Here is a 26,596-nt window from a genome sequence, read left to right on the forward strand (position 1 = left end):
GTCAAAACCAACTAGAGACTTCAATCAACTTGACTCCATCACTAACATCACAGGCCTTTTTTTTAAAGTCAAGCATGCTTTGGTTCGGCTGACGCCTAGATTAACTCCACTATGCTATTCGAACAAATGTGTTCACATACTCCATTAAAAAGACCTAATCATGCAAAATGAGAAAAAGCGTCAATAGTAATGTTTGTCAATCTTGAGACCCCATAGCCAGTATACACTTCCTCAAAATAGTCAGAATTAATGTAACTCAAGAAATCTGTCATTAAATTTACTTTTTTGAAGAGGAGATCTTAGTTGTGCAATTTTACATTAAAATATTTAGTGCAGGGTCAAGTGAAAAGATTTGCATGAAAACAAGTCATCTATCGTTGAATGACAACACTTCATTGAAGAATCCCTAATGTTGACCATTGGAGAAATGCTGTGTGTTTGAATACCGATTATTGGAGGACCAAAAAAGTAATCGATACCGATTAAAATCGGCCAATTTTTATATATATATATATTTTTTTGTAATAATGACAATTACAACAATACTGAATGAACACTTATTTTAACTTAATATAATACATCAATAAAATCAATTTAGTCTCAAATAAATAATGAAACATGTTCAATTTGGTTTAAATAATGCAAAAACACAGTGTTGGAGAAGAAAGTAAAAGTGCAATATGTGCCATGTAAAAAAGCTAACGTTTAAGTTCCTTGCTCAGAACATGAGAACATATGAAAGCTGGTGGTTCCTTTTAACATGACTCTTCAATATTCCCAGGTAAGAAGTTTTAGGTTGTAGTTATTATAGGAATTATAGGACTATTTCTCTCTATACGATTAGAGTATTTCATATACCTTTGACTATTGGATGTTCTTATAGGCACTTTAGTATGTGCCAGTGTAACAGTAAACTTCCATCCCTCTCCTCGCTCCTACCTGGGCTCGAACCAGGAACACATCGACAACAGCCACCCTCGAAGCAGCGTTACCCATGCAGAGCAAGGGGAACAACTACTCAAGTCTCAGAGCGAGTGACGTTTGAAACGCTACTAGCGCACACCCCGCTAACTAGCTAGCCATTTCACATCGGTTACACCAGCCTAATCTCGGAAGTTGATAGGCTGGAAGTCATAAACAGCGCAATGCTTGAAGCATTACGAAGAGCTGCTGGCCAAACGCATGAAAGTGCTGTTTGAATGAATGCTCACTAGCCTGCTGGTGCCTACCATAGCTCAGTCAGACTGCTCAATCAAATCATAGACTTATTATAACATATAACAGAAATAAGAGCCTTAGGTCATTAATATGGTCAATCCGGAAACTATCATCTCGAAACAAAACGTTTATTCTTTCAGTGAAATACGGAACCGTTTCGTATTTTATCTAAAAGGTGGCATCCATAAGTCTAATATTCCTGTTACATTGCACAACCTTCAATGTTATGTCATAATTACGTAAAATTCTGGGCAAATTAGTTCACAATGAGCCAGGCGGCCCAAACTGTTGCATATACCCTGACTCTGTGTGCAATGAACGCAAGAGAAGTGACACAATTTCATCTGGTTAATATTGCCTGCTAACCTGGATTTCTTTTAGCTAAATATGCAGGTTTAAAAATATATACTTCTGTGTTTGATTTTAAGAAAGGCATTGATGTTTATGGTTAGGTACACGTTGGAGCAACGACAGTTCTTTTCGCGAATGTGCACTGCATCGATTATATGCAACGCAGGACACGCTAGATAAACTAGTAATATCATCCATGTGTAGTTATAACGATTGATTGATTGTTTTTTATAGATAAGTTTAATGCTAGCTAGCAACTTACCTTGGCTTCTTACTGCATTCGTGTAACAGGCGGGCTCCTCGTGAGGCAGGTGGTTAGAGCGTTGGACTAGTTAACCGTAAGGTTGCAAGATTGAATCCTGTGCTGACAAGGTAACCATCTGTGATTCTGCCCCTGACAAGGCAGTTAAACCCACCGTTCCTAGGCCATCATTCTTTTTAAACGGGCAAAATCGGCTCCAAAATTACCAATTTCCGATTGTTATGAAAACTCGATAAAATTCGGCCCTAATTAAATCGGCCATTCCGATTAATCGGTTGACCTCTAGAAGGGACCCACCCACTTTCCCAGGCTCTGATCACAAAACCAAACCCCCATAACCCYTGAAATTGGAGACAATACACACAGCCAATCAGTCACACATAAATAACAAACTGTCCTTTGTACCTAGAGCGTACATACTGACCTTGTAGTGTACCTGTGGTCATTTCTTAAATTCTTAACCAATGTGCCCAGTGGTCAAATCTGAACTTTTAACCAAAAAATTACTTCAGTTGTGTTTCAATGTCCATGTATTTTTATGTTCATTAGTGGTCCTCCTCAWGAACCTTTATTTAACTAGGCAAGTCAGTTAKGAACAAATTCTTATTTACAATGACYGCCTAGGAACAGTGGGTTAACTGCCTTGTTCAGGGGCAGAACAACAGATTTTTACCTTGTCAGCTRGGGGATTCGATCTAGCAACCTTTCGGTTACTGGCCCAGCGCTCTAACCACTAGGCTACCTGCRAAGCCTAGATAGCCTCTACAGTAAGGAACAATGTGTTGTGTAGATACGCGTAGGTGAGTTTCTGTATTTATTCGTGAGCACTTAAATGTGTGTGTGTGTGGGTGTCATAAATTGATGTTTCCCATCCAGTACTTAGACTAGACAACAGCCCATGGCAGCCTTTGATAACCAGACATTTATTCAGCTTTCTTTCTTTAATTTTCCATTCAGGCATGAGCAGAAGAATGAGGCACCCACAAAGGAAGTTGAGCAACGCTTTGATTACCTACATTGGGTCACCATTCAAATGCAGCAAGAGCATTCAGATAACTGGGTCAGTACTGCTTAGGCTCTGACGCTAGTGACACCTACTGGCCACAGAGAGAATGGCAGCTTAATTTCCTTTGAAGGGAGTCTTATCTGACTTGTTGCAGGTATTTAGTGGAGCTTTTCCACTCTGAGGCCGTGTCTCAACCTTGGTTGGCTCCTTTCCATCAAGAACCTTGGGTCATGAGGGAGAAGTTGATGAGGAAAGGAAGCCTAACTATTGAGATACGTTTAACAAGTTAGATAATCTGAAATGTTTGAGGAACTATCCTCTGAATAAGAAGCCTACATGGAAGCTGGAGACTGGGGCATAAAGTAAGTTAATGAGTGAGTCATTTTGAAAGCTGTGCCTTACCTTACTAACTTTATGAGGCAATGAACTTGGGCTCCCGAGTGACACAGCATTCTAAAGCACTGCATCTCAGTGCAAGAGGCATCACTGCAGTCCCTGGTTCGAATCCAGGTTGCATCACATCCGGCTGTGATTGGGAGTCCCATAGGGCTGTGCACAACTGGCCAGGGTTTGGCTGGGGTAGGCCATCCTTGTAAATAAGAATTTGTTCTMAACTGACTTGCCTAGTTAAATAAAAGGTTACAATGAAGTGTGTGACTCAATTCTAGTACAAAATGTTTAGTGACTCGATCTCACCTGTCTGTCAGAACCATTAGTAAGGTAGATGCACACACACTCCGCCTGGCACCAAACACTAATTCCATTCCAGAGACAGCGAGTGCAAGGGAGATTGCATATAGCCCTGAGGAATGCCAAGCACTCCAACCAGATGAGGAATATAATTATATAGACATGGCTGCATGGAATATGGAATGCCAAATACACTCAATGGCTTAATACAAGGAGAATGAATGCTCAAATATCTCCTGAACAAAACCTATGGATGGGCAAAAAAATAGCTTACAATTGATGACATGTGATAGGCAATGTTCCCTCAAGTACATTTTATTGGGGCACTGGGCAAATTTCAGGTCTGCTGGGCCCAACATAAACATTGTGACATTCCTGTGCAAATTCCAGCGAGAGATTACTGTGAACACTGAGGCTGTGCATGCTTCAAGTAACAGTGGCCAAGTAGGTTATTGTGGCGATTTCATCATAATGGAGGCCTGCCAGAGGCCTACCATAAAAAKCAAGGGAGAAAAATGCATCCCATAACATTTTAACATGGAAATAGCAGTTCTACCATTCAGCCTACAGTAGCAGCAAATGTGTGGTGTTAAATGCAGGCCTACATTCCATGAGACTTGAAAACAACATGCAGGGCTTGACATTAACCTGTTTATCCATTTGTCCTTCAGACAAGGAGGTGACTGAAAATGTGTTTGATGCAAGAAATGACTTAATTTTATAATTATTCCCCATACCATTATTACAGAGAACCAGACAAATTATGCTACCTTCTGCCTATTGGCTACTTAGCTTATTCAAGCCAGGCTCAAAATACAACATCGCCCCTTTAAGACATCAAAAAAGCTTCACCTGACTTGCTATTTCAAAGATGGCTAAATATGCACACATTTTGTGCTCTTGTAGGAAGCAACCACTCCCCCATTGTAGACTAGAAATTAGCTATAAATGGGCTAATAAACTCATTAACTAGCATTAATTCTCAAAACAAGCGCATCTACTTGCGACGGCTCATGCTGTAAACACAGTCTAGTTCAAAGTGAATGGCACATGTCCATATATAGTGCATTCAGAAAGTATTCAGACCCCTAGACTTTTTCCATATTTTGTTACGTTACAGCCTTATTCTAAAATGGATTAAATACATTTTAAAAACTTTAAATATTTTCATCAACCTACACACAATACCCCATAATGACAAAGTGAAAATATATTTTTAGAAATGTTTGCAAATGTATTAAAAATWAAAAACTGAAATACCTTATTTACATAAGTATTTAGATCCTTTGCTATGAGACTTGAGGTTGAAGGAATTGTCCGTAGTGCTCTGAGACAGGATTGTGTCGAGGTACAGATCTGGGGAAGGGTACCAAAAAAGGTCTGCAGCACTGAAGGTCCCCAAGAACACAGTGGCCAGCATCATTTTCAAATGGATATAGTTTGGAACCACCAAGACTCTTCTTAGAGCTGGCCACCCAGACAAACTGAGAAATCAGTGGAGAAGGGCCTTGGTCAGGGAGGTGACCAAGAGCCCAACGGTCACTCTTAAGGAGCTCCAGAGTTCCTCTGTGGAGATGGGAGAACCTTCCAGAAGGACAACCATATCTGCAGCACTCCACCAATCAGGGCTTTATGGTAGAGTGGCCAGACGGAAGCCACTCCTCAGTAAAACGCACAACAGCCCGCGTGGAGCTTGTAAAAAAGGCACCTTAAAGACTCTCAGACCAGGAGAAACAAGATTCGCTGGTCTGATGAAACCAATATTGAACTATTTGGGCTGAATGCCAAGCTTCACATCTGGAGGAAACCTGGCACCATCCCTACACTGAAGCATGGTGGTGGCAGCATCATGCTGTTGGGATGTTTTTCAGTGGCAGGGACTGGGACACTAGTCAGGATCAAGGGAAAGATGAACGGAGCAAAGTACAGAGATCCTTGATGAAAACCTGCTCCAGAGCGATCAGGACGTCAGACTGGGACGAAGGTTCACCTTCCAACAGGACAATGACCCTAAGCACACAGCCAAGACATTTGCAAAAATGTCTGAAAACCTGTGTTTGCTTTGTCATTATGTGGTATTTTGTGCAGAATTTAAAAAAATATTTAATCAATTTTAGAATAAGGCTGTAAGGTAACCAAATGTGGAAAAAGTCAAGGGGTCTGAATACTTTCCGACTGCACTGTATGGCAATGGCTATTTGCATATAGGCCTAGTAGCTCTGATTGGTTATGGCGTACCGGTCTGTGTAGAGTATGGGCCTGAGTCTTGACTGTCAATGCAATAGAACCTACTACAATGCACTCTGCCTACAAGAAAATATATTGCTCAGTTAGTTTTGCATAGTTTGTTTTGGTATGTTACATTGAAAGAGGCTAATATTGAGTTGATTTGAGCACAATTCCCACAATAGAGCGAAACATTGATAGTGGTAACTAAAAAGGGGAAAACTCTAGAAAGTTGAGTGAAGTTCAATCTTGTGCTTCTCTAAGCAGGCTGATATAGATGGAAGATTGGTGATAYGCCTATTTACTACATACAAAATCACTAGAAGCTTGGTAGCTAGGCTAGGCCTTATTCACCAGCTGTGAATCTGAGTCTACAGGCCTGAAACCCAATGTTTTTCACTCCAGCTACAGTACGGTTGTGGTATCATATGCGCCGACATCATTCATAACTCCCTTTGTACCATTTGCATGAATTCAAACTTCAAATGCAAAAATTCTAAACACTATTCAAATCTACGGCCATTAACCAAACTGTCCTGCTATGGAAAGTGGGAAACCCTATTAATGAGTGCACCTGGAGTGACAGGGATGTTTAGCAGGCTAGGATCAGATTGCTCATTGAATGAGCAGAGTGGTCATTCCTCCCAAAGGCTTCTTCTAATCTAACACACTTGATCATGTTATAGTCCTACACTAACCTAATTGTCTTAGTCTTACTTCCTTGGGATTCATTGCCTACCCCTAGTACCCTCAGGGATATTTCTGCCATTGAAATCCTTGGGTGGGCCAAACAGTGTAAAAACAAATTATTAAAGATATGAAAAATGCTTTCAGTGTAAACTTAAACGACTAAAACCAGATTAAGTATGTAGAAAAGATAATGGGCATATATATTTTTCAATAATATAATCTTTAAGAACTAACAATGACCAACATAAAAGCTAAACAGTCAAAGAATAGAGAATAGAAAATTCCAAAAACAATGAAATTAGCAGTATTGATTTTGTTATTATGTTTGAGCAAAAGAACACAGTTTTAGCCATGGCAAAAWGCATAGAATTGCAGGGAATTAGCTTTAAAATGACAAAATCATTTCTCAAGCTTCATGGCAAAATATGTACAATTGCAGGAAATAAGCTTTAAAATGGTCTAAATAAATATTAGCTCCATGGATAAATGTGTAGAATTGCAGGAAATTGGCTTTAACATGCAAAAGTTTCTCTACACCGCCATGATGGGGTGCGGCTGAGCCCTCCACCACCTAAGCCCCTTTTGGATCAAGAAAAAACACTGACCCTGACATATATTGGCTAGCAGCACTTGTGCAGTTGTGCTGATTTCTTGACACTTAGCTTACTTGGCCAGACCCCTCCTTTCCAGGCAGCTCTGGTGACTCGAGGAGTGCTCAGTGTTAGGAGCATTGAGGGACTGCTGCCTGGTGAGGTTCTGTAGTGTTTCCCTGGCTTAGACTTTCTCCCAAGACAGGGGGGCAAGAGTCCCCGAAACAACATCCAAGGTTGACATTTTCAGATTGGTGGCTATTGAAAGCAGAAATGTTGAAGCGAACTAGAGCGATTGGTAGGGTAGGGCAGCCTGGCCTGTCAAAGGAATGGCAAACATTGCTTTCTGTGCTCATGTTACTGACTGCACACAAGTTCTAAATTAAGACCCCCATTCCAGTTGGATCTAGCTACGCTGTGTGTGTGTGTGTGTGTGTGTGTGTATGTGTGTGTGTGTGTGTGTGTGTGTGTGTGTGTATATAGAGACATCTGATCACATTTAAGAATGATGGAGGCAAATGTGTTCTTGGGGACCTTCAATGCTGCAGACATTTTTTGGTACCCTTCCTCTGATCTGTGCCTGGAACTTATATAGACATGTATGTGTCTTTCCAATCAAGATCAATTGAAACAGGATGCACCTGAGCTCAATTGAGTCTCTTAGCAAAGGGTCTGAATACTGTTTGAATTTATTTAATACATTTGCAAAAATGTTAAAAAATCTGTTTTGCTTTGCCATTATTGGGTATTGTGTGTAGATTGATGATTGTTTTTATTTATTTAATCCATTTTAGAATAAGGCTGTAACGAATCAAAATTTGGAAAAAGTCAAGGGGTCTGATTCCTTTCCGAATACTATAATTTCCCAAAAATATTGACGCTTTGACATGTTGATATGACCTTTACACGTTGGTGCTCATGGGTCCTTTCCACAAAGAGGTTCTTTCTTTCTCACCCATGAGTCACAGTAAAGGAGGGAGGAGGAACTGGTAAAAAAGGGAATCTATCTTTAAAGAGGACTGTGGCACTTCTATTACTTTCTTCACAGCCAGTCAGACACAGCACATCATGCATACTCGAGTCAAGTATATTTTCTCATCCACTTTTATGGCTAGAACTGAACTCCCTTCATTTCTACTTTATTGGGCAAATTTTCTGCTATGGTCCACTGCTGCACACCATTGACTTCTAGCTTCCAGGGAAATACCCAGAGCTGTTTTTGCATGAGGGGGAGGAAAGGGGAACTCAGAAATAGAAAACTGTAATGTTATAGTAATACCATAGATCAGGGGTTGGCAACAGGCGGCCCAAAACAGGCCTGCAAGTGTTTTTCTTGGCCCCCCAAAGTTAAGGCAAATCTTTTTTTTAATAATGTTATCTAGTTGCCTACCCCTGCAGTAGATGATATGAGGAACACACCATGATTTGAGGAACATACCCATGGCTGAATCCAGTTGCCTACCCCTGCCATAAATGATATGGAGGAACATACTAGAACATAAATCGGAATGGCCGATTAATTAGGGCCGGTTTCACGTTTTCATAACAATCGGAAATATACAGTATATACTTTTTTTTTTACACCTTTATTTAACTAGGCAAGTCAGTTAAGGTGGGTTAACTGCCTTGTTCAGGGGCAGAACCACAGATGTTTACCTTGTCAGCTCAGGGATTCAATCTTGCAACCTTACGGTTAACTAGTCCAACGCTCTAACCAACGCTCTGCCTCTCATTGCACTCCACGAGGAGCCTGCCTGTTACGTGAATGCAGTAAGAAGCCAAGTTGCTAGCTAGCATTAAACTTATCTTATAAAAAACAATCAATCAATCATAATCACTAGTTAACTACACATGGTTGATGATATTACTAGTTTATCTAGCGTGTCCTGCGTTGCGCAATCGCGAAAAAGGAATGTCGTTGCTCCAACGTATACCTAACCATAAACATCAATGCCTTTCTTAAAATCAATACACATGTATATATTTTTAAACCTGCATATTTAGTTAATATTGCCTGCTAACATGAATTTCTTTGTGTCACTTCTCTTGCAACAGAGTCGGGGTATATGCAGCAGTTTGGGCCGCCTGGCTCGTTGCGAACTGTGTGAAGACTATTTCTACCTAACAAACACAGCCAACTTCGCCAAACGGAGGATGATTTAACAAAAGCGCATTTGCGAAAAAAAGCAGAATCATTGCACGACTGTACCTAACCATAACATCAATGCCTTTCTTAAAATCAATACACAGAAGTATATATTTTTAAACCTGCATATTTTGCTAAAAGAAATCCAGGTTAGCAGGCAATATTAACCAGGTGAAATTGTGTCACTTCTCTTGCGTTCATTGCACGCAGAGTCAGGGTATATGCAACAGTTTGGGCCGCCTGGCTCATTGTGAACTAATTTGCCAGAATTTTACGTAATTATGACATAACATTGAAGGTTGTGCAATGTAACAGGAATATTTTGACTTATGGATGCCACCTTTTAGATAAAATACGYAACGGTTCCGTATTTCACTGAAAGAATAAACGTTTTGTTTTCGAGATGATAGTTTCCGGATTTGACCATATTAATGACCTAAGGCTCGTATTTCTGTTATTATGTTATATAATAACTACAACCTAAAACTTCTTAACTGGGAATATTGAAGACTCATGTTAAAAGGAACCACAAGCTTCATATTTTCTCATGTTCTGAGCAAGGAACTTAAACATTAGCTTTCTTACATGGCACATATTGCACTTTTACTTTCTTCTCCAACACTTTGTTTTTGCATTATTTAAACCAAATTGAACATGTTTCATTATTTATTAGAGGCTAAATTGATTTTATTGATGTATTATATTAAGTTAAAATAAGTGTTCATTCAGTATTGTTGTAATTGTCATTATTACAAATAAATAAATAAAAATCGGCCGGTTAATCGGTAATCGGCTTTTTTGGTCCTCCAATAAATCGGCGTTGAAAAATCATAATCGGTCGACCTCTAGAACATATCATAGAGATCCTATTAAATTACTCGAGTCACAAACCCTTTAAAGTTCCAGAATGCGGTGAAAATGGCAGCCATCTTGGTCAGGGAGAAATCCAAAACATATCTAATTGGAAGTAGAGGCATAGGTGATTCATTTCCTGCTTTTAATTATGCAGGAAAATAAAAGTAAGGCATGTGATGTATCCGAAATTGTGTAATTGAATTAGTCAACCTAAAATATTGTCACATAATTATAGTTTATACAGTTGATGGATTTATACAAATGTTCAATATAAATAGTCTCTAAAATATATGTAAACAGAACATAAAATGTCTTATATTTTGGTTGCTATTATATGATAGAATATTTGTTAATAAAAAAAAATACGGAATCAGTCCTCTAAAACTGGCTGACTAGCTAACGCACAGTTAGCTAGTCAGTTAGCTATCACATAACTGGCAAACCATGGTTGTTTTTTAGATGCCGTTGCAGTGGATAGCAGCCACTTTACGGGCTCCTGACCAATTCTGCTATTTTGTGTGTTAAACTACGGCGATCTTAACTTTTTTTGTACCCGTCGTAGCCATAAAAACAGCATCTGGACATCAGAATAGCGATTACCAAACTTGATTTGCATGATAATTTCTACTTCAACAAGTCGGCAGCTCTGGACTTTTTGCTTACTCCGGACAAGACCCTAATCCCTGCGACTCGAAAGAGGAAGTGATGGCGCAAGAGATAACCGAGACGACTACGTTGGCAAACAAATAAACCACCTCTACCCTCCGTTCTATTGGTGAATGTACAATCACTAGAGAGGGAACAAACTGGACGAGCTCCGACTATCCTATCAACGGGACCTGAAGAACTGCAATATTCTAGGTTAATCAGTGTCGTGGCTGAACAAGGACAATTATACATCTAGCTTGTTTATCCATGCATCGTCTAGATCGAACGGCACCCTCTGGTAAGACAAAAAGGGGAGGAGTGTGTCTCTTTGTTAATAACAGCTGATGCAATCTCTAATGTTAAAGGAAGTCTCAAGATTTGGCTCGTCTGAGTTAGAACACCTCAGAATACCTACGGACAATTCTATTTACCAAGATCTATTTTTCATAACTGTCTATACACTACCACAAGCACTAAACAAGCAATATAGGGCCATAAACTAATAAGAAAAAGCGCATTGAGGTGACGCATCTCATGACCAGTGATTTTAATGCTGAAATTTTACCTCATTTTTACCAGCATGTTAACTGTACAACTAGAGGTGACAAAGCTCGATGACCTTTATTCCACACACAGAAATGCATACAAGCATATCCCTTGCCCTCACTTTTGCAAATCTGACCATAACACTATCCTCCTGATTCCTGCTTACAAGCAACACCTCAAACAGGAAGTACCACAGATGCCCTCAATATGGAAGTGGATGCTAAATTACAGAACTGTTTRGCTAGCACAGATTGGAATGTGTTCCGGGATTCATCCTATAACATTGAGGAGTTTACTACATCAGTCACCGGCATGACCAGGAAAACCGTCAATACAGAACTAAAGATTTAATTCAACAACGCCAGTGCTCACGATTATTGGATGTGGCAGCGCTAGCAAACGGATTACAGATTACAAAGGGAAACCCAGCAGTGACGCGAGCCTACCAGATGAGCTAAAACGCCTTCTAAGCTCGCTTCGAGACAAGCAACACTGAACCATGCATGAGAACACCAACTGCTCCAGACGACTGATCTCGCTCTCCGATGTAAGACTCAGTCTTAGACTTTTAAACAGGTTAACATGCACAAAGCCGCAGGGCCAGAAGGATTACCAGGATGCGTACTCAGAGCACGCGCTGACCAGCTGACTAGTGTCTTCACTGACATTTTCAACCTCTCCCTGACCCAGTCTGTAATACCTCAAGCAGACCCCCATAGTCCCTGTGCCTAACAACACTAAGGTAACCTGTCTAAATGACTAATGCTTTGAAAGACTGGTCATGGCTCACAACAATATCATCCCAGACACCATGGACCAACTCCAATTGCAATACTGCCCCAATAATCCACAGATGAAGCAATCTCAAATGGACTCCACAATGCCCTCTCCCACCTCGACAATAGGAAAACCTATGTGAGAATGCTGTTAATTGATTAAAGCTCAGCTTCCAACACCATAGTGCCCTCAAAGCTGGATCCTGGACTTCAACGGGCCGCCCCCAGGTGGTGAGGGTAGGCAACACCACATCCGCCATGCTGACCATCAACACGCGTGTCCCTCAGGGGTGCGTGCTTAGTCCCCTCCTGTATTTCCTCTCCACCCACGACTGCGTGGCCGCGAACGACTCCAACACCATCATTAAGTCTCCTGATGACGTGGTAAGCCTGACCATCACCGTCAACATTTAGACAGCAGTGTTGTGCCAGGCCAACAACCCCTACCTCAACATCAGCAAGACAAAGGAGCTGATCGCGGACATCAGGAAATGGAGGGCTGAGCATGCCTCCATCCACATCGACAGGGCTGTAGTGGAGTGGGTCAAGAGCTTCAAGTTCCTCGGTGTCCACATCACTAAGGAATTAACATGGTCCACACACACCAACAGTCGTGAAGACGGCACGACAACGCCTCTTCCCCCTCAGGAGGCTGAAAAGATTTGACATGGGCCCTCAGATCCTCAAAAGGTTCTAGATCTGCACCATTGTGACTATCTTGACTAGAGGTCGACCGATTTATGATTTTTCAACGCCGATACCGATTATTGGAGGACCAAAAAKAGCTGATACCGATTAAATTGGCCAATATTTTCAATATTATATATATATATATATATATATATATTTTTTTTTTATATTTTTTTTTAAATAGTGAAAACAGGTTTATACATTTTAACAAATTTATAAAAATACCTTCTTTACATAAGTATTCAGATCCTTTGCTATGAGACTTGAAATTGAGCTCAGGTGCATCCTTTTTCCATTGATCACCCTTGAGATGTTTCGACAACTTCATTAGCTTCCACCTGTGGTATATATTCAATTGATTGTACATGATTTATAAAGGCACACACCTGTCTATATAAAAAGGTCCCACAGTTGATAGTGCATGTCAGAGCAAAAACCAAGCCATGAGTTCGAAGGAATTGTCCGTAGAGCTCCGAGACAGGATTGTGTCAAGGCACAGATCTGGGGAAGGGTACCAAAAAATGTGTGCAGCATTAAAAGGTCCCAAAGAACACAGTGGCCTCCATCATTCTTGAATGGAAGAAGTTTGGAACCACCAAGACTCGTCCTAGAGCTGTCCGCCCAGCCAAACTGAGCAACTGGGGGAGGTGAGGTGACCAAGAACCCGATGGTCACAGACAGAGCTCTAGAGTTCCTCTGTGGAGATGGGAGAACCTTCCAGAAGGACAACCATCTCTGCAGCACTCCATCAATCAGGGCTTTATGGTAGAGTGGCCAGACGGAAGCCACTCCTTAGTAAAAGGTACATGAAAGTCCGCTTGGAGTTTGCCAAAAGGCACCTAAAGAATCTCAGACCATGAGAAACAAGATTCTCTGGTCTGATGAAACCAAGATTCAACTCTTTGGCCTGAACGCCAAGCGTCACGTCTGGAAGAAACCTGGAACCATCCCTACGGTGAAGCATGGTAAGGGAACCATTATGCTGTGGGGGTGTTTTTCAGAGACAGGGACTGAGACAGTAGTCAGGATCGAGGAAAGATTAACGGAGCAAAGTACAGAGAGATCCTTGATGAAAACCTGCTCCAGAGTGCTCCGGAACTCAGACTGGGGCGAAGGTTCACCTTCCAACAGGACAACGACCCTAAGCACACAGCCAAGACAACACAGGAGTGGCTTCGGGACAAGTCTCTGAATGTCCTTAAGTGGCCCAGCCAGAGCCCCGACTTAAACCCGATCAAACATCTCTGGAGAGACCTGAAAATAGCTATGCAGCGACGCTCCCCATCCAACCTGACTAAACTTGAGAGGCTCTGCAGAGTAGAATGGGAGAAACTCCCCAAATACAGGTGAGCCAAGCTTGTAGCGTCATTCCCAAGACTCAATGCTGTAATCGCTGCCAAAAATGCTCCAACAAAGTACTGAGTAAAGGGTCTGCTTACTTATGTAAATATTATACGTTTATTTTTAATAAATGAGCAAAAATCCAAAAACCTGTTTTTGCTTTGTCATTATGGGGTATTGTGTATATTTAATACATTTTAGAATAAGGCTGTAACCTAACAAAATGTGAAAAAAGTAAATGGGTCTGAATACTTTCCGAAGGCAATGAAGTACATTTACCATTAATTCCTAATCTACATGTTTCTTTGGTTACGGTAGTTTATGTTAATACTTTCAATATAATTATTCCAGTCTCCCCGTTATCATTGTCATAGTGGACACATTGTTTGCAGAGCGCACAACCTATACTACACTTGTGAGAACAAGTTTTGGTTTATTTTTTTCCATTTACTAGTTGTCAAATTTAGTCAGTCTTGTGTTTGGAGCGCTCGTGTCAATGTTGAGTTAGGCCTATAGGATATCTGGCCTGCACGTAAATGTAGGAATATAAATGTCTGTTTTTACATCCACTGAGAATTACAATAGTTCCTCAATGTATTTGAAAAAGCTTTCCAGCTCTCTCCCTTTCTAAAACCACTCAGCGTGAAAGGGAAGTGTCATGCTCAGATCCAGTGGAAACGTCATAAAATAGGCCTACCTGATTAATTCTTATCAGTGCTTGACTTGGACTGAAATAAGTTCTGGTAGTCATTTTGGGTGCTGGTGCTGTTTAAATGTAGGTGCAGGAGCTACACAATATTTTTGAGCTAATATTCTATAAGAGGAARAGGAGCTCAAGCAGTAGAAAATGTGAGGTGCCAGTACTCAGCTCCTGCCGAAGTCAAGCACTGCTTCTTATCCCTTGCGCAAATAGCCTACAGCGGTGTCTGTCCAGCGCTCACTGGCACGGAAACTCAGAGCCCAGAATAAGTTTGCTAGTGCAAGCTTTGGGCTTGACCGAAGTTAATAGTAGTACAGTAGCACAATGTTTCAAGTTCGTTGCAGACAGGACATGTGTAGCCAATGTGATTTATAGGATATTTAAAATAAGGATATTTTCTACCTGCAGGCTGCAATGTTTTTATTTGTTGGCTTTATGTAGGCTATTTTTTGATAGTTGTCAATGGCAATAAAAAGTAACTTCTAGATTTGTATCCTGTTCATTCAGATGTGGATAGAATTGTGATTAACCAAATGACAATGTTTTTGCGATAGGAAGACGTTATTATAAATTWAACTATTTCACTAAAATGTGCATATGAAAACCATAACTGGCACGCAGATCAGTAGAAACATCTGATTTGTTTTCATGTACAGTGCCTTCAGAAAGTATTCATACCCCTTGATGTATTCCACATTTTGTTATGTTACAGCTTGAAATGAAAATGGATTAAATARACATGACCGTTCAAAAGTTTAGGGTACCTCAAATTTTTTTGTCCATTAAAATAACATTAAATTGATCAGCAATACAGTGTAGACATGGTTAATGTTGTAAATGACTATGGTAGCTAAAAACGGTATATTTTTTATGGAATATCTACATAGGCGTACAGAGGCCCATTATCAGCAACCATCATTCCTATGTTCCAATGGCACGCTGTGTTAGCTAATCCAAGTTTATTTTGAAAGGCTAATTGATAATTAGAAACCCGTTTGCAATTATGTTAGCACAGCTGAAAACTGTTGTTCTGATTAAAGCAGCAATAAAAACTGGCCTTCTTCAGACTTGTTGAGTATCTGGGGCATCAGCATTTGTGGGTTCGATTACAGGCTCAAAATGGCCAGAAACAAAGAACTTTCTTCTGAAACACGTCAGTCTATTCTTGTTCTGAGAAATGAAGGCTATTCCATGTAAGAAATTGTCAAGAAACTGAAGATCTCGTACAAGGATGTGTACTACTCCCATCACAGAACAGCGCAAACTTGCTCTAACCAGAATAGAAAGAGTAGTGGGAGGCCCCACTACTCTTTCAGTGCACAGTGCACAAATGAGCAAGAGGACAAGTACATTAGAGTGTCTAGTTTTAGAAACAGATGCCTCACAAGTCCTCAACTGGCTGCTTCATTAAATAGTACACGCAAAAGACCAGTCTCATCGTCAACAGTGAAGAGGCAACTGACTCCGGGAGTTGCAAAGAAAAAGCCATATTTCAGACTGGCAAATAAAGAAAAGATTAAGACGGGCAAAAGAACACAGACACTGGACAGAGGAAGATTGGAAAAAAGTGTTATAGACAGACAAATCTAAGTRTGAGGTGTTCGGATCACAAAGGAGAACATTCGTGAGACGCAGAAAAAATTAAAAGCTGCTGGAGGAGTGCTTGACACCATCTGTCAAGCACGGTGGAGGCAATGTGATGGTCTGGGGGTGCTTTGGTGGTGGTAAAGTGGGAGATTTGTACAGGGTAAAAGGGATCTTGAAGATTGAAGAAGGAATGCTTTCACTCCATTTTGCAACACTATGCCATACCCTGTGGACAGCGCTTAATTGGAGCCAATTTCCTCCTACAACAGGACAATGACCCAAAGCACAGCTCCAAACTATGCAATAACTATTTAGGGAAGAAGCAGTCAGCTGGTATTCTGTCTATAATGGAGTGGCCAGCACAGTCACCGGATCTAAACACTATTGAGCTGTTGTGGGAGCAGCTTGAACATATGGTACGTAAGAAGTGCCAATCAAGCCAATCCAACTTTTGGGAGGAGTTTCAGGAAGCATGGGGTGAAATCTCTTCAGATTACCTCAACAAATTGACAACTAGAATGGGAAGGTCTGCAAGGCTATAATTGCTGCAAATGGAGGATTCTTTGACGAAAGCAAAGTTTGGAGGACACAATTATTATTTCAATTAAAAATCATTATTTATAATCTTGTCAACGTCTTGACTATATTTCCTATTCATTTTACAACTCATTTCATGTATGTTTTCATGGAAAACAAGGACATTTCTAAGTGACCCCAAACTTTTGAACGGTAGTGTATCTACAGACAATACCCCATAACGATCAAGTGCAAACCTGTTTGACATTTAAGAAAATTTACTGAAAATGAAATATAATCTACATAAGTATTCACACCCAAGTCAATACTTTGTAGAAGCACCTTTGAGAAAGGATTGTGTGACGACTAACTTAGCAACCCCGTGACGCAGCATGACAAAGTGAACGCAATGGTCGACAGTCTGCTGGGTGGAGCATTTTACGTTCCTTTATTCATTTGGATTCCCATCTCCTTTCTATAATATCTCTGGCAACAACACCATGCAATGCACCCTGGTCAAAATAGGCAGATTATTATTTTTATTTTTTTTTGCTAGAACCTCCATTTAATTGCAAATTTCTAGAGATAGGAATATCGCAAAAATATACTCAATGGCTCATTCAAGAGAAGACATCTTCGCGAGTTATGACATCATCCAGTATTGAAATCTGACTTGTATGATCAAATATTTTTTTTTTTTGTCACATGCGCCAAATACAACAGGTGTAGACCTTACAGTGAAATGCTTACTTACGAGACTAACCAACAATGCAGTTAAAAAAAATAAAAAATAATAATAATGAATTAATAGGAATACAAAGTAGATTGCAAAAATATCTATTAACATCCAGTGTAGTATGAGCAAATTTATCACAGTGCTACATCATACCGGCCGGATTTCTYCCTGCTTGAATGCCAACAACTCAGAAACACGTGAAAACATGAAATGCATAAAAAACAATATAACATTCAAAATGGGTGAACCTTTCCTTTAACAGAATATGAACTTTTAAAAGTAAGGTTTTCACTGTGCAGTTACTTTGAAGGTGCAATACTTTATGCAGAAATCGCATTTCCTGGTTGCTAAATTTAAAATAGATCACCTAATTTCAAGTTTATGGGACAAAACAAGAAGTCATTGTGTAGATAATCATTGTACCATCTAAACCGCTGTGAAATATTTTCCATAACCATAAATATAGTTTTTAAGCGGTTTGAAGCTGGTGTACAAAACCGAAAGTAAAAGATGCAAAAATGAAAAATAACGGAACGCATAGAAATAGCACACATAGAACAGATCTACTGCTTCTTAGACTTGCTTTCAATGAAAGATCTATAACTCATATTTCTATGTTAATTTGGTCAGGTCGCCCAAAAAGTTACATATTGCAGCTTTAAGACATCAGCAAAAATGGGGTTGTGGGTGAGGCTGAGCATTCATGCCAACCTGAACCAAAGTCAAGTACAGTGACTTTGCATTTCAACATGCATGCCTGGTCTGCTTCCCCAGGCCCATTCCAGTTCTTACCACCCTGTGCCTACGTCAACCCCCCACGACACACACGTTTGCTCGCCAGCAAACATACACAAACACCAATGACAGTAAAAAATATAAGACAGAGACAAGAAAACACAATATAATGCACACTGAACTGGTGATTTTATACCAAATATGTCCCTCAGCTAGTCTGTGTATCTAAACGTTGCCTGGCCCTCCACTCCTCAGACAGCCAGCTGGCCCACTGAAAGAGCACATTCTTCCATCTGCTCCTCACCACTACTCTGTCACAGAGGACAGAGAGACTAGATGCTGTTCACAAGGAACCACCTAATCAAATGCCAACTTTGACATAACATTTTTTATGAAAATCATATGACTGACTAGGCTATGACTGTGACTATGACTGACAAGCCAACAATGACATATTCTGACCCCCCAAGTGCTTGTTGAGCCTCTCCTAAAATCATAAACGGCAACCAGAAAACACATGCCATGTGTTTGATAAAAAGGTTACAGAAGTAAACACTAAGTATTTCATAATCATATATTATATACTGAAAAATATATATAAAAACGCAACATGTAAAGTGTTGGTCCCATTTTTCATGAGCTGAAATTAAAGATCCCAGAAATTTTCCATACACACAAAAAGCTTATTTCTCTCAAATGTTGTGAACAAATTTGCTTACATCCCTATTAGTGACAATTTCTCCCTTGCCACAATAATCTATCCACCTGACAGGTGTGGCATATCAAGAAGCTGATTAAACAGCATGATGATTACACACGTGCACCTTGTACTGGGGACAATAAAAGGCCACTAAAATGTGCGGTTTTGTCACACAACACAATGCCACAGACCTCAAGTTGAGGGAGCGTGTAATTGGCATGCTGACTGCAGGAATGTTCAACAGAGGTGTTGCCAGATACTTTAATGTAATTTTTTTGATTACAAGCCATCTCCAACATAATTTGAGAGAATTTGGCAGTACATCCAACCGGCCTTACAACCACAAACCACGTGTAACCACACCAGCACAGGATCTCCACATACAGCTTCTTCACCTGCAGGATTGTCTGGTGGGAGGTGGGTGTCGAGGAGTATTTCTGTCTGTAATAAAGCCTTTTTGTGGGGAAAAACTCATTCTGATTGGCTGGGCATAGATCCCCAGTGGGTGGGCCTATGCCCTTCCAGGCCCACCCATGGCTGCGCCTCTGCCCAGTCTTGTGAAATCCATAAATATGGGCCTAATTTATTTCAATTGACTGATTTCCTTCATTGAACTAACTCAGTGAAATCGTTTATATTTTTGTTCGGTATAGTTAGCTAACCACATCAGACATCTCACATATCTATTTTATACCCCTATCCGAGACCGACTTAAAATATATAAATATATATATTAAAATGGATTATTACTACAAACACAGTCACGGTTTCAAAGATGAGACATTCCTTAATGTCTAGTCATGTACGTTAGCTAACTAGTGGATTTGCTAGCTGGGTAAAAAAAAAAAGACAAAGCAAAAATGAATTGAACTGCAACGTTAGCGCACAATCTGGCGGCATGCTTGTAATGGGTACGGTTAGCTAAAGTAATCTAATTGCACTTGGAACATGACTTTGTAAGATAGCTAAGGGGTTGAGGACCAGCTACAGCAGCTAGCAAATATGGAAACTTTGAAAGTGTGGTTACAGTGTCCACAAACACTATACACAAAATGCGAACATGTTGAATTGTCTTACCGAGAATGAGTTATGTGAAAGCCAGCAATAACCGCATCAGTTGCATTTTCGTTCTAGCTAAAACTAGCTAGGCTATGCTAGCAAAACAAGCGAGAGAAGAACAAGACTTGTGTCTGGCTAGAGCGCGAGACTGTATACGTGTCTGCTAGCGAACACGCATTAGCTCGAGCTAGTCCCAATGAACTTTCTTAGCAAGCAAGTTACCTACCTAAAACTTTGAAGTCGTTAAAAAAGGATGTTGACATAAGAGACTCTCACCTGCGGTCAGGTTGTCGCTGTATCTGAATGGCACTCGTAAAATGTAAACCAAAAATACCATAACAAAGAACCAGGCTGTCAGAAGTATGTCCAAGACCAGGCAATGGAGGACTTGAGTTGCTCTATTAATAAGCCTGTCCCATTTTCAGCCATGATACTCTGGGCTCTCAGTGTATTCTGGGACGGTGTATGATACTTCAATAACTTTCAAGGATGGAAACATATGGCTTCTTTGATAAAAACCTGTCATTTGAGAGTTTATTAGTATAGTACAACAAAACATACACAAAAACATATTCAAATTATTTATGAAAGATGACTATCTTCCACCTTTTTTAAAATGAGAACAAGGCAACAGTTGTCCCCCAGAGGGCCAATTAGTGACAACAATTCAAACTCAAACAGGACAGGGGATATTATTTCAGTTGATTACTATAGCACTCCCCTTGGTCCTATCAGTGTAATTTTGTAAATGCCAGATCTCTATGGCATCATTCACCCAAAATCAGGCCAGTGTTGGCTGAGATATATTGTGTGTGACTAACATACGAACGGACTGAGACAGATCCATAGTCCCCCTACGATTTCATTGTGGGGGACAATAACAATGTTTTAGCCCTCCACCGTGAAAATAGAAACAAGAAATAAGCTAAAGAAAAAGGACAGAGCCCGCCATACAACCTCTCCAATCAGTCTTGCGAGAAAGAGTGACAGCTTAGTAGATTCTGTCTCGTATGACTGCTCAGTGTATCATTGACCATGATACAAAAAAAAGCCAGTAAACATGCAGTCCCCCACGAATGATGCAGCGTCCCCCTTGGGCCAATCAGTGTAATTTATTAAATTACAGATCTCTATGGCAACACGCATCATTCACCCAAGTTTCATCAACATTGTGCCATTGGTGTCTGAGATATCACGTGTGACTAACGTACATACAGTTSATTATTATAGCGCCCCCCTTGGGCCAATCAGTGTAATTTTGTAAATGCTGGATCTCTATGGCAAGATGCTTCATTCATCCAAGTTTAATCAAAATTGGGCCAGAGGTGTCTGAGAAAGCGCATGGGTTATCCCTGACCATGTGTGCCAAAATTCAGCATTCTGAGTCAGATAGAGATATAAATGTGTGCCCATTATAGCACCACTGTGTGGTCGATATGAATGTTCTTGCATATGTTGATTCTTGACAGTGTTTGCAACATGTACCAAATTGTGTTACGAATATCCTTGACTGATTTATATGCATTTATGTGCCAGGCCACACCCATGTGAATGTTTATTGTTTTAGGTACTAGTCTGGAAAATATTGCGAGACCTTTGTCCATAGATACCACATGTCAAGTTTCGTTGCAATCGGTCATTCGGTGCCAGAAGAGCAGCGTTTTATTTTTATTATTTAAAATATATATATATTTAACCCCTCCCCCCCACCCCCCTTCGTAGGACAAATCTTATTTTTTACCGATTTTTTGCTACATATACATACATTTCACATATACATTTTACATATATATTTTTACATACATGGTACTTTTATATAAAGCAGTCACATAACAATAATACATTACCAAACATAAACTCTTTAATCCCAACCCTCAGCCACTCTCAGCCCATCCCACCTATAGCATCACCATAGACCACCCTCGTTTGGTTTCCATGTACCATATATTTTTCAATTATGCTGTGATGCTTTATATCGTTTTTGAACCTTTCTAACCGTATAGTATCCACAGATTGTGAGCTAAAAATGAAAACTTTTCCTATGAGTATTTTTTATATTATTTATTGACTGACTATGGCTTTCCAAATCGCCCAACACTGCTATTTGTAAGGTTAATTTTAATTGCATGTTGCGATTTTTTTAAGCATTCCTGAACCTGTGACCACAAACAAGCTACAAAGGGGCAATACCAGATTCTGTCTCTTCACAGCAAAATCTACAGAGCTGAGATTGTTATATGCCCCATATATATAGCATTCTGTTGGTGGCAAGAATTTTATATAATAATTTTTGAAAAACTCTTAAGTGTTGAATCAAGTGTAGTTTTTTGTACCAGTTCATAAACCATGTGCCATGGAATTGGTACATTGAAAAGCTCTCCCATTTATTTTACAACCTGCATTATGCAGCTGTCAACATATTTGTCCTCAGATGAAACTGGTATATTTTTCTATTTATGCCAATTCCTTTCAGCCAATTTGTATCTTTAATATTTGGCAGGCAAACAAGTCCCCTACCTTCTCCATTTTCCACTTGCCTCCTCCATTTTTGTGGTAGTGCTGCAATCAATTGGTTGTAAATTTGGATTAAGTAGATATTCACAATTTCAATAACTGCATATGTGACATACAGTTGAAGTTGGAAGTTTACATACACTTAGGTTGGAGTCATTAAAACTCGTTTTTCAACCACTCCACAAATTTCTTGTTAACAAACTACAGTTTTGGCAAGTCGGTTAGGACWTCTACTTTGTGCATGACACAAGTCATTTTTCCAACAATTGTTTACAGAAAGATTATTTCACATATAACTCACAGTATCACAATTCCAGTGGGTCAGAAGTTTACATACACTATGTTGACTGTGCCTTTAAACACCTTGGAAAATTGCAGAAAATTATGTCATGGCTTTAGAAGCTTCTGATAGGCTAATTGACATCATTTGAGTCAATTGGAGGTGTNCAGTGCCTCCTTGCTTGACATCATGGGAAAATCAAAAGAAATCAGCCAAGACCTCAGAAAACATTTGTGGACTTCCACAAGTCTGGTTCATCCTTGGGAGCAATTTCAAAATGCCTGAAGGTACCACGTTCATCTGTACAAACAATAGTACGCAAGTATAAACACCATGGGACCACGCAGCCGTCATACTACTCAGGAAGGAGACACGTTCTGTCTCCTAGAGATTAGCGTACTTTGGTGCGAAAAGTGCAAATCAATCCCAGAACAACAGCAAAGGACCTTGTGAAGATGCTGGAGGAAACAGGTACAGAAGTATCTATATCTGTGTAGCGGAGGCGAAGTCAGGTGCTGGAGAGCAGAGTGTAGCATACAGGCACACTTTAATTCCGTTCCAAATAGACAGCACAATAAAAACATACAAGTGCCAAAACCACGGAAATAACAAAAGTAWTGCGCCTGACAAACCACATAACAATAAACAATTACACACAAAGACATGATGGGAAACAGAGGGCTAAATACATGTAGATTGATGAGGGAATGAAAACCAGGTGTGTATGGGACAAGACAAAACAAATGGACATGAAAAATGGAGCGGCGATGGCTAGAAAGCCGGTGACGTAGATCGCCGAACGCCGCCCGAACAAGGAGAGGAGCCGACTTCGGCGGAAGTCGTGACAATATCCACAGTAAAATGAGTCCTATATCGACATAACCTGAAAGGCCACTCAGCAAGGAAGAAGCCACTGCTCCAAAGCTGCCATACAAAAGCCAGACTTCAGTTTGCAACTGCACATGGGGACAAAGATTGTACTTTTTGGAGAAATGTCCTCTGGTCTGATGAAACAAAAATAGAACTGTTTGCCATAATGACCATTGTTATGTTTGGAGGAAAAAGGGGGATGCTTGCAAGCCGAAGAACACCACCCCAACCGTGAAGTACGGGGGTGGCAGCATCATGTTGTGGGGGTGCTTTACTGCACGAGGGACTGGTGCACTTCACAAAATACATGGCATCATGAGGCAGGAAAATTATGTGGATATATTGAAGCAACATCTCAAGACATCAGTCAGGAAGTTAAAGCTTGGTCGCAAATGCGTCTTCCAAATGGACAATGACCCCAAGCATACTTCAAAAGTTGTGGCAAAATGGCTTAAGGACAACAAAGTCAAGGCATTGGAGTGGCCATCACAAACCCTGACCTCAATCCCATAGAAAATTTGTGGGCAGAACTGAAAAAGTGTGTCAAAGAAAGGAGGCCTACAAACCTGACTCAGTTACACCAGCTCTGTCAGGAGGAATGGGCCGAAATTCACCCAACTTATTGTYGGAAGCTTGTGGAAGACTACCCAAAACGTTTGACCCAATTAAACAATTTAAAGGTAATGCTACCAAATACTAATTGAGTGTATGTAAACTTCTGACCCACTGGGAATGTGATGAAAGAAATAAAAGCTGATATAAATCGTTCTCTCTACTATTATTCTGACATTTCACATTCTTAAAATAAAGTGGTGATCCTAACTGACCTAAAACAGGGAATWTTTACTAGGATTAAATGTTAGGAATTGTGAAAAACTGAGTTAAAATGTATTTGGCTAAGGTGTATGTAAACTCCTGACTTCAACTGTAACTCCTCCATTTCTATTCATAATATCATTATCAAATATAATATCATTTTAAAAAATCCATAAAGAATGTTTTTTATTTATCAGTATATTTTAATTTAACCATAACATTTGTTGTAATATTTGTTAAATCTTTTCTGSAGGATAAAACTGAAATTCTAACCAGCTTTGTATGGCTTGTTTAAGAAAGGGCGATACTTTAAACAACATGAGAAATGAGAAGTTGTGATCTTTTTAAAGGCAAAAAGGCAATCTATTTCTATTGAAATTAATTGTGGTAAGTTCGTTTATATTTTTTGAGATGTGAATACCAAGTATGTCTACTTCACCATCCGCTCATGTTATTGGTAAACTACAAGGTAGWGTAAACACTGTGTTTTTTAACGATACGTAATATGGTACACTTGTCATAATTKGTTTTTAATCCAAATAGGCTAGAAAAGTGATCAAGATCTTCAATGAGACTGTGCAGGGATCCAGATTGCAGATTTAAGAAACAACTTGAGTCATCGGCATACATTGACACTTTTGTTTTTATCCACAGGATTTCTAACCCCTTGATGTTCTTGTTGGATCTAATTTTAATAGCTAYCATTTCAATGGCCATAATAAATAGATATGGAGACAACAGACAGCTTTGTTTTACTCCTCTTAAAAGCTCAATACTTTCTGAGAAGTAACCATTATTTAGTATTTAACATCTGGGGTTGCTGTACATAACTTTAACCCATTGTATAAGAGATTCACCAAAATTAAAGTAATCCAGGTGGCAGGTAGCCTAGTGGTTAGAGCGTTGGGCCAGTAACCGAAAGGTTTCTAAATCGAATCCCCGTGCTGACAAGGTCAAAATCTGTTGTTCTGCCCCTGAACAAGGCAGTTAACCCACTGTGCCTAGGCCGTCATTGTAAATAAGACTTTGTTCTTAACTGACTTGCCTAGTTAAAATAAAATAAAAATACATAGAAATTCTAGTCATACTTTATCAACCGCCTTTTCAAAATCTGCTATGAAGACCAGGCCTGGTATCTTCGATGTTACATAATGTTAAATTGTTTCAAGTAATTGCCGTATATTATCTCCAATATATCGTCCATGTAAAAAAAACAGTCGTATCATGATGAACAATATCTGGTAAATCCTTTTTTATTCGATGTGCTATGCATTTCGCCAGGATTTTCACATCGCAACATTGAAGTGTTAGAAGTCTCCAGTTTTTTAAATGGACTGGATCTTTATACTAACCACCTGTTTTAGTAGTAGTGAAATCAGACCTTCTTGTTGAGTACCTGAAAGTCTACCATTTGTATGAGAGTAATTAAAACATGCTAATAATGGATATTTGAGTACACCAAAAAAGGTTTGATATACCTCACCTGGTACCGTGTTTTTCCAGACTGAAAAGATTTTATTACCTCAAAAAGTCCCTCTTCTGTAAATTGGCCTTCACACAGGGCTTTCTGTAAATGTGTTCATTTTGGATTATTATTAGGAAAGAAATCCTTACAGTTAACATCATTCAGTGGAAATGGAGGAGACTGAAAAGAAAACATATGCTTAAAATATTTTGCGTCCTTTTTCGAAATATAATTTGGTGAATCWTGGATAACTCCATTTGTAAGGAGTTTCTCTTTAATTATTTTTGGTAGAATTTCTATGTTGAAGATTCAAGAAAAATGTTGWGCATTTTTCACCATTTTCCACCCAATTCGCTTTATTTTTGTAATACATTACACTTCTTGAATAAGTACCTCCAAGTATTTTTCTTTTTCCTCTAACCTATTTTGTGCTTCTATAGTACAGTTTCCATTACCATCGACCTGCGCTGTTACTTCCTCTATTTCCTTTGTTAGTCTAATCTCTTTTGACCTAAACTGCTTTAGTTTTAATGATGAGGAGTATTGTATTGAATGGCCTCTAAAAGTACATTTAAAAATGTCC

General features: G+C 39.7%; 1 protein-coding gene across 8 annotated transcripts in view; it reads right to left on the reverse strand.

Annotated features, from left to right (window-relative positions):
• Positions 1 to 20,510, reverse strand: part of LOC111952480 (suppressor of tumorigenicity 7 protein homolog) — a 71,441-nt gene extending 50,931 nt beyond the window's left edge. For 3 of the 8 annotated variants that reach the window (XM_023971179.2, XM_023971176.2, XM_023971177.2), the window contains exon 1: positions 20,345 to 20,510. In XM_023971179.2, coding sequence (XP_023826947.1) covers positions 20,345 to 20,405 — 61 coding nt within the window. In that variant the 5' untranslated portion in view covers positions 20,406 to 20,510. Of the gene's footprint in view, positions 1 to 20,086; positions 20,232 to 20,294 lie in introns of those variants that run through there. The other 5 variants (XM_023971183.2, XM_023971181.2, XM_023971180.2 and 2 more) reach the window with 4 other exon arrangements.
• Between the last annotated feature and the right edge of the window lie 6,086 nt (positions 20,511 to 26,596).

Source organism: Salvelinus sp. IW2-2015, linkage group LG26 (assembly GCF_002910315.2).
Source record: "Salvelinus sp. IW2-2015 linkage group LG26, ASM291031v2, whole genome shotgun sequence".
NCBI classification, from domain to species: Eukaryota; Metazoa; Chordata; class Actinopteri; order Salmoniformes; family Salmonidae; genus Salvelinus; species Salvelinus sp. IW2-2015.